Here is a 10,032-nt window from a genome sequence, read left to right on the forward strand (position 1 = left end):
AAATTTGCACACAGATGAACACCGGAAAAAATTAATCACCAGCAGTTTTGTACTAAAAGAAATATTAAAGGAAAGTGATATCAGAGGAAAGTTTGGAGATGCCCAAAGAAATGACAAGTACCCAAATGGAAAATATGTGGAAAGGTATAAAATATGTCTTTAATCTCTTTAGAAGATAACTGACTCTATAGCAAAAATAATAACAATGCATTGTGGGGTTTATAACAAGTAGAAGTAAAATATACGATGACAATAGCAGAAAGGCTAGGACACGGGAAGGGAAGCATACTGTTGGAAAATTATTATGCTCTCCTTAAAAGGATGTAATATTATTTGAAGGTAGAGTCAGATAAGTTAAGGTATGCAAATTGTAAACCCTAGAACAAACACTAAAAAATAATAAAGCAAATACATATGGTTAAAAGATCAACAATGAAGATAAAATGGATTACTAAAAATTACCCACTATAAAAATTGCAGAAAAATATAGGGGAAATGGAAAAAAGAACAGATGGAACAAATGGAAAACAAACAGCCAGGTGACAGATTTAAACCTACTGTATCAATAGTCATGTTAAATCAAATGAAAATAGTTAAAACATGCCACGTAGAGGCAGAGATGGTTAGGCTGTATGAAAAGTAGCAAGCAAATCTAAGTCGTGGTGGCTAAATCAATATGAGACAAGGCGGATTTATAAACAAAAACCAAAGGTGAAATAGGTCATTTTATAACGATGGAAGGGCAAAGTCATCAAGCGGATTTAACAATTTCAAACATGTTTGCATCTAATAATGGAGCTTCAAACTCCAGAAAGCAAACACTGATAGAACTGAAAGGAAAAATACACAGGTTCACAATTATAGTTGGGTATCTTATCCCTTTTTTTAGTACCTAATGGAGCAGGTGAGCAAAATAAATAAATAAAAATAAGAAGAAATAGCCTAACTAACATCTGTAGAATACTTTGCCCACCATAAGCAAAGTACACTTTTTTTTCAAGTACATCCCTCACCAAGTCCATATTCTGTGTCATAAAACTATTCTCAATAAATTTAAAATAACCAAAATTATACATGTGTTCTTTTTCTACCAAGGAATTAAATCAGAAATCAGGAACAGAAAGTTGTCTTGAAAATCATCACCATAAACATGGAAATCAAACAACACACATCTATATAACTCAGAGAACAAGGGAAAATTCACAAGGGAAATGAGAACATATTTTGATTCAGGGAAAGCAATATTTTCTGAAGAAAATTAATGGCTTGAAATGCCTGTATTAGTAAATAATAAAAGTTTAGTCAGTGTCCTAGGCTTTTACCCTAAGGAACTGGAAAAGGAGAGGGAAATGAAGCCCAAAGCAAATAGAAATAATAATAACAAAAGATAAACAAATACCAAATAAAATAAATAAATAAATAACAAATAATAAATAAATAAATGTGGGAGGCACTGGGTTCAACCCTCAGCACCACATAAAAATACATAAATGAAATAAATCAAAAAACCCCAAACCATTTACAACTAAAAAAAAATTAAAACAAACAAAAAATTTTAAAAATATTTTTTAGGGACCAAAAAATATCCCTACCCTTACACGATTCTCTTATTGCACATGGTTTGTTACTATCTGGTGAGATTTTCATCACAAATACTGGATTTTTTTTTTCTTATGTTCTATTCAAACTTCTTTTGAAAATTCTAGCCTGTCTCAGGGAATAGGAGGAAAAAAATAAAATAAAAGAGACCTTTATCTGTGTTTGGGCTGACTATAAAGAACAGTACATGTCCCTCAGGAGAAAGGCCAAGTCCAGGGACTACTAAGGGGCAAAGGTCAAAGGTCCCACCACTGGGAAGTCAGGGTCTGGAAGAAGCAATTGTTGCTGACAGAGCTCCCATTGGTTCCATAAGAGCTTTCTTCAAGTGCTTCGTATTCTGTGAACGTGGACATGGGTGGAAAGTAACTACATCAGAGTAAAGCCATTACTCTAAGCATAGTTATGCCAAAATCATTCTGTTATAGGTTGAAATGTTCCTTCCTTCCCAAATTCCTATGATGAAACCCTGACTTCCAGCACCTCCAAATGTGACCTTACTTGTAAATAGGGTCACTGCAGATGTAATTAGCTAAAATGTGATCGTACCAGACTAGGATTGAGTCCTAATCCAGTATGACTGCTGTCCCTACATAAAGAGGAGATTTGAAAACAGAAGACACACACAGGGAGGACACACGTGAAGATGAAAACAGAGATCAGGTAACGTTTCCACAAGCCAAGGAACACTGAAGAGTGCCATAAACCACAAGGAGAGAGGCAGGGACAGATTCACCCTCACAGCCCTCAGAAGGAACCAATCTTCTTGAGGCCTTGACTTAGTTCTTCCAGCCTTTGGAACTCCAAGAAGACAAATTTCTGTTGGTTCAGTCACCCCATCTGTGGTGACAAGTTCTTACATATCTTTGGTACCTAGGATCAAAGGGACTGACTGTAACTGACTGCCACCAGCCAACCTAGAAGCTGAATCCAACAACTCCCTTCCTGCTAATTTAACCTGGATAGTGACTTCAGCAAATCCTAGAATGTTGTTTTCTCAACTATGTTAAAGAAAGGAAAACCAAGTGGGTGTAGAAAAAAAGTCATCTAAACTTACTTTCTTACCTTCTGAATCTGAGTTACTGGTCCTTTCAAAAACTAGATAATCATGGGGTTAGCTTCCAATGGGGAGTAAGGAGACAGAGATGCAGAGTTTTAGTAATAGTAGAGAAAGAATAATTAAGAAAGAAAACCCATATCTTGCAAAAGAGCAAAACAGTGCCCTTCAACCTTGTATGTTTACTTTCTGTGTACCTTTCTATGTAAAAACAGTGAATTACATCACATTGAATTTTAGTGTCTGGGTTGACTGGGAAACACCAGCTCCTTATTATTTACCTGAAGTCTGCAGATTTAAGGGCCTTCTTAACCTCAGAATCTCATTACCTGCAGATACTATTCTAGGCCTCCTCCTCAGCCCTCTGTAAACAATGAAGAGATGAGCACCAGTAGATAGAAGTAAAGAAAGTGCACTCTTACCTCCATGCTTGTGCTGAATGCTCTAGTAACTTTTGCTTTGATGGTTATAACTTGTCCAACTCTAGCAAAACAAAAAAAATTCTTTTTTAGTAATCTGAACACATTTTATTTCAGATTTAAAGATTCACTTAAATCCTTCGTGCCATAAAGTATTTCCACTTTAGCTTGCTGATAATGTTCACATGCAACACTCAGGTTCATGATAACAGGAAAGACAGGGCTTAAGGGCAAATGCTGATCATCATAAACCACACTCAGGTTAACTGACTCCCTCTATTCAAACAGTAAAAGGACTTTGCAAAGGTAGAATGCAAGATGACTTCAAATTTGCAACAGATACTTGGACTTTTTAGTAGCTCTTTCAAGCCACTATACAAGTTAAGACAAACACACAGGCAAACTTATACAATTTTTATTTATTTTAAAATATTAATAAGTAAATGGATGAACAAACTACAAATAAGCAAGCAAGTCCACTGGTTAATTTTGATAGGTTTACATGGGTCCTCATTGCTGCTAGAAGAGCCATTCATTCCCGGCTACTACTAGAACTCTGATTATGTAATTTGAAGTTGTTTCAAAACTCTTGTATTCAAGCCCTTCTGTCACTTCTGATCCCTTCGCCCTAGCAGAAGTTAAGAATCTGTCCAATATGAGCACCCTCGATTTTTCTCCCTTAACTGCAAAATTGAACTATATTCTCAGTGTCTTCAGAGACACCGAGACTCTTCTACTTCAGAGGAAGTAGAAAGTCTCCTCAAGACCTGATCTCCTGTCTTACCTGTGCTCTTGACCTTTCCTCTCCTCTGTCATTTCTACTCTCTTTTGCACCTTCCATCTCTACCCTTCTCTCTTTTTTACTCTTTGAAAATGTTTAAGGCTTCTCCTACTTAAAACCTTTCTTTAAAACCTATTCTATTTTGATATATTTTTTTCTCTTCTGCATATGAAACTCTCCTAAAAGAATCATTGATTTTTCTACCTCACACATTTAATGACTGTTTACTGAGGACTAGCCCTGGTGTTCAGCTAAGGTGTTAGGTACAGTGATGGGCAAGACTGGGTTGCTGGCTTCAAGGAGACTAGTGTTTCTTCGGGACACAGATGTGTAAACAGACAAAGTTCAAAATATTATAAAAGACTGATCAATAAATCATTAACAATAAAAGCCCTTGTCATTAATTAAACAAAGTACTGTTTCTAGTGTGGCCATTGTAGTAACTATGACTGTCCTTTATTAGTACTATGTGTAAATCAGGCACTAAGCTGAATGCTTTGTATAATATCTGACATGTCACTCACTGGCAAGGACCCTGTGAGGGAAGTAGTACTGTTCCCATTTCATTCCCATCAGGAAATGGGCTTACAAGGCAATGGAGTCAGCAAAAGGCAGAGCCAGAGTTCAAACCCTGGTCTTATCTGACTTCGAAGGCTTGAACTATTCTTTACCAAGGCCCGACTTGGGCTCTTGGTAATTCCATTTTAACATAATTAATTTAATCACCTCTAGAGAGGCTTGTGAAGATATATTAAGGACTGTCTACAAAGTGAATCAGTTGGGTTTGCCTAGAAGAGTGACCACATCTGATTAATGCCTTTGTGCATACATTGCTCCTCTACGTAGTGTACCTGTCATAATCTGTAGCATTTCAATCAGAAAGACTGGAAGTAAAGGAAAGAATTTAACATAGACATGCAGATGTATATTTAAGTAATTAATAACTATGTGGGAAATCTGAACAAATCTATGCTTTTATCACAATTTTACTAGTCCTTTGCCCACATAATAATCCTCACAGAGAAGAATTTGTCAATGTCTAATAAAATGAAATGTACCTTTACCCTTTGACTCAGTAATCCTCTTTTTAGGACTCTATCCCAAAAATACACTGTAAAATCGTGGACATATGCCTGCACAAAACGACATTTTGAAATATTTGTAATAGCAAAAACTGGAAACAATTTTAAAATTTATCAGTAGGGACCAGAGGAAAAAAATAAGGCATCTACACAATGGACTACCATGTAGCTAGTTACAAGGAATTCTGAATATCTCTGTACATTGCTAAAGAATGTTTTTCTATATATAATATTAAGAAAAAAAGGTGGAGAAAAGTATATACAATGTGTTAGAATTCGCTTTTAAAAGGACATGAATAAGTAAAAACTTGTTTACATTTAAAAAATTTTTTAAAGTCAGAAAGTAATTAAAATGGCTATTTATAGAAAGAGAAAGATGCTTGGATAGAAGCTAGATAAGAGCTTTATTTCCCAGAGCCAAATGTATCTGGTTTCCAATTAAATTATAAAATAAAATAAAAAATTAATTCCAAAAAATAAAAAAACAATTGAACTTATCTACATGTGAAGTTGGCAATTTAACCATGTAGGAGAGAATTATTTCAAGTGGCTTCAAAATACAGTGATTGTTGTTATATTACTATGTCTTTCAAAGTGTACCGATCTTTTAGAAATATATACTGATAATTATAGATAATGATTGGAATTTGCTTCAGAATAACCCAGTCATGTAGGGAAACATAGAAGGGTACAAGAGTGTGCAAGATTTGATTATTGATGTAGTTAGGAGATAAGTCCCTGGGATACACTATACAATTTTCTCTAATTTTACATATGCTTGAATTATTTGTTTACTTGAAATTTTCTGCATAATGAGTTGGTAAAGCATATTAAGCACTCTCACACATAAAATGTTTTTCATATTTTACTGTCTCTATTCAGATGAATTGGTGTTTAGCCAACCTAATGACGAAATTCACCATTGTAGAGACACTTACCATCATTAATTATTCTATAAGTAGAGAAAGGAGCCATTAAGAGGTGCCAGATAGCTTGCTATGCATGACTCCACAATGCATCTCATGCTGAGAGTTGCTTCTCAACAAAATCGTGAATGGGATTTTACACCTACAATGTTGACTAAAGGTAGGCCCTATGATTATGTGTTTTACTCACTTAGATTGAGTAAAATGTAATTTGTTTTATTAATAGGATCATGGACCCCAAACAAATAAGGTGCCACAAATATATGTCACAACCAACATAATAAACCTGGGAGAAAAGTGAAAGAGTAATATCACTTACTTAACTGTTTCCTCAAATTGAATGTCATCCACTGAGGCTGTGACACAGGAAACCCCGGCATGTTTTTCAGCTTCAAAAAAAATAGGTAAACGTGTTTGTTAGTAATAGTTATGTTTGAATATTTCAATTCATTTTAAGAGAAAAGGAATTAAATTTCAGAAGATTTATTCAATTTACCCATTCACTCATTCAATAGAACACCACTGTGCCCACACTTTCTGGATGATGTCAGTTTATGAGAGTTTCTTTGTTCTTTAAGTTATGCTTTTATTGCATGGCAATTACTATACTTTCTCCTAATTTTTCCCCAGTTCTGGGGACTGAATTCAGTGTTTCAGGCATGCTATGTAAGCATTCTCAGCCACACCCCCAGACCTTCTTATTTTATTTTGAGACTGGGTCTCACGACATTGCCGAGGATGGCTTTGAACTTGCAATCCTCCTGCCTCAGCCTGCTGAGTAGCTGAAATTATAGCCATGCCATTGTGCCTGGCTACTTTCTCCTAAATTTTAACTTACTTGATCTTTGCTTTAAATTTCAATACCAATACTCAGAAAATCTGGCAATTATAGATAACATTTTTTAGGAAGTTGTCACTGACTTTATTTTGTCAGGAAATATGCTTCTTTCGTTTTTAAAACAACACACCAAAGTTATTTCTATTGCAGTTGAATGAATTTAAATCACTTAACCACTATAAGTATGGGAGACCCTGACATCATCTTCCAAATCACAGATGCACCAGAAACAGATGGTGCATGGATGGGAACAAGGAGGTATTTAGTCAATATTTATTATTTTTACCAGCTTCACACCAAATTCACTCTGCATTAATTATGTTGGAGGGGAGAGTATTGAGCAGGGTGGAGAGTTTATCAGCTCCTCAACTTAATGTTCCATATCAGCACTTAATTTATTCAGAATATTTTTGGATTGTTGGTTTTGCTTTATATGAAAATACAATGATTTATATTATTTGGAAAATACAATTTTTTTCCTAAAGTATTCTTAGTTGCAGATGGACACAATACCTTTATTTAATTTATTTATTTTTTATATGGTGCTGAGAATATAACCCAATGCCTCACAAATGCAAGGCAAGTGCTCTATCACTGAGCTACAACCCCAGTCCCCCATAGGTGTCCTTTTACAGTTTTTCAGGTAACTACTGAACACTTTCAAATATACGTTGTAAAACATTGACTAAAAAGTATCCCCAAACATTCATTTCAGTTGACTAACATAAGAAAATGGGATATTGATGTAATTAAACTACTCTTATTAATAAATTTTTATTAATTGAGTTGCCAATTTTGAATGATTTAAATGATAACTAAAATGCAGTAACCAATAAAATATTAATTTTTATTATGTCTATTAGAATCTACACTATACTAGATCAAGAAGAAACATAAACAGAGAAACAGCTAACATTTACTAAGTACTGAGCTAAGTATTTACACTTGTCAATCACAAGTCTGGTTCTGTTTTATAAATTAGGACATTTAGGCTTAAAAGATTAAACATGTTGTTCTAAATAGTGATTTTTTTGACTACAACAGTAATAGAAACTCTCAGAAAAGAGTAGGGTAGACCAAACAGAGAATGCTACTAAAGAACTTGGCTGAAAATGGGCCTTAATAGCCACAGTTTATACTACAGATTTTTAAGAACCATAAAATAATAAGAAAGAATAAAAAAATATGGGGGACCAACATTGGGTCCACAAATTTTGCTTGTGACCAGCTTATTCTGGTTTTGAAACAGTAGCTTTAAAATTCATTTCAGTAGTCACATCATGCACTCAGTTGCCTTGGAAACAGGCACCATTATTACTAGCAACTTCAAGGATTTTAATACTCATTTCTTTTTCTTACATGCAGATTAACTTCATATTTATGTTCCCATTATTATGTTATTATAACCAAAACTCAAATCCTGTTAAAAACTGTTAAGATAGAAACCAAACAGATTAGCAAACAAAGCAAACAAATAGATTGACTTCAAATATATAGCTGAGTTTTGCAGATGGTTAAGACAAAAGGTATTAGAAACTCTGTTAACACTAAGAAAAGCAGAGTTTTGTAATCATCTGAGTTTTGCTTTCATTATCTGTAAAATAAGGGCCCTGAAACACATGATGTTTAAAGCCACTTCCAACTCTAATATTTTATCTTCACATATATTGTTTTTAAATGTACATTTTGTAAGTCTCAGGTTTCACATATAAACTCTGGATTCCTTTTGGACATGAGAACTCAAATTGTAGGACCATCCAGATAACCAGAAGTCTTTTAGTAAGCATTAAGCAGTGGAGAACTAGCTTAGTTTACGTGATAACTGGCCAGTCCGAAAATAAAGACGTGAACAAACAAATAGACAAAATAGTTAGATTGGGCTAAGTGTTATGAAGGAAGTTGGACAGGGCATTGGAAGTAAAGTGATGAATGGGTACAGAAGCAAATAGGTGAGCAGGAAATTCTTCTCTGAGGAAATGACATTTAAGCTGAGATGTAATGCACGGAAAGGTCCAAGAAAAGAGTGTAAAAGCAAAAATAAGAGCATGAAATTATGGCATTTGCCAGTAAATGGATGGAGCTGGAGAATATTATGTTAAGTGAAATAAGCCAATTCCAAAGGCCAAATGTTTTCTCTGATATACAGATACTAACTGACAATGGGTGGGGGTGGCTAGGGAAGAATAGAGATACTTTGGATTAACAGAGGGGAATGAAGGGAGGGGAGGGGATATGGGGATATGAAGGATAGTAGAATGAATCAGACATTATTACCCTATATGCATATATGATTAGATGACCAGTCTAACTCTACATTGTGTACAACAAGAGAATGAGGAGCTATACTCCATTTATGTATGATGTATCAAAATGCATTATTTTGTCATATAAAACTAATTAGAACAAATAAAAAATTATTAAGAAAAAGAGAAGAGCAAGTGCAAAGGCCTGAAAAAAGAAAAGGTGAGCATATCCTGGGAAATGTGGAAGCCTAGTATTGCTGGATCCTATGAACTAGGAGGAGATTGGTACCAAACCAGCGGGAGACAGGAACTATACCCGTGGCCCCAGTCCATGATACAAGGTTTGTCTGAGCAGCATAATGTTATACTTTTTCTTGGTGTTAATGTACTTTGGTGGGGGATCCTACAGATTACCAGGTAACCACCACTCTCTCCCTGAAGTCCTCAGCTGGACTCAGACTCATCTCACATTTATGGTTACTTGGCTGGCTCCTATGTGAATTTCCAACTTCAACTAGAATCTATAAAGAACGACAAAGGGTTTGGGTTTCACCTCAAGTGTGATGAGAGGGCACTGAAAGGTTTTAAGCTGGGGAGTGGTGGGATGTGATCCCTATACCTAAAGTCCACTCTAACCTCTGTGCAGAGAATAGGTCCCAGGAGGTCAGATGGAGAAAGGGAAGCCAAAGGAAGTTTTGCAGGAGTAAGGGCTGGTGGGACTTTTTGGTACTAAAGATTGTGTTCATCAGGACTGGGGCTGTGGCTCATCTGTAGAGTGTTCCCCTAGCCTGTGCAAGGTTTGATCCTCAGTACCTCATAAAAAATAAATGAATAAATAAAATAAAGGTATTGTGTCCAACTAAAACTAAAACAAAAATTTAAAAAAATTGTGTTTATCACTGATCTGAAGATGGAAGAAGTCATCAGGCGGAGAAGACCAACTTCTCAAAAATACTGCCTCACCCAGCCTTTCCATTAGAACATCATTTACATGATAACCTGCTGTTTTTGAGAATGGAGTCTTTTTACCTAGACATAAGTATTAGGCAGGTTCTCAGTGGTCTGGAAAAGATTCAGAGGTCAAAACTAT

At 35.3% G+C, this 10,032-nt stretch overlaps 1 protein-coding gene across 2 annotated transcripts in view; it reads right to left on the reverse strand.

Annotated features, from left to right (window-relative positions):
* The window catches only part of Acot12 (acyl-CoA thioesterase 12), a 42,620-nt gene that overhangs the window by 30,894 nt on the left and 1,694 nt on the right, over positions 1-10,032 (reverse strand). For both annotated transcript variants that reach the window (XM_046427968.2, XM_046427966.1), the window contains exons 2-3: positions 6,181-6,250; positions 3,076-3,136 (exon numbers count right to left, since the gene is read on the reverse strand). In XM_046427968.2, coding sequence (XP_046283924.1) covers positions 3,076-3,081 — 6 coding nt within the window. In that variant the 5' untranslated portion in view covers positions 3,082-3,136; positions 6,181-6,250. The remainder of the gene's footprint in view (positions 1-3,075; positions 3,137-6,180; positions 6,251-10,032) is intronic.

This window comes from Marmota monax, unplaced genomic scaffold (genome assembly GCF_021218885.2).
Source record: "Marmota monax isolate L192 unplaced genomic scaffold, Marmota_monax_Labrador192_F-V1.1 WCK01_AAM20220418_F8-fsc00018, whole genome shotgun sequence".
NCBI lineage: Eukaryota > Metazoa > Chordata > Mammalia > Rodentia > Sciuridae > Marmota > Marmota monax.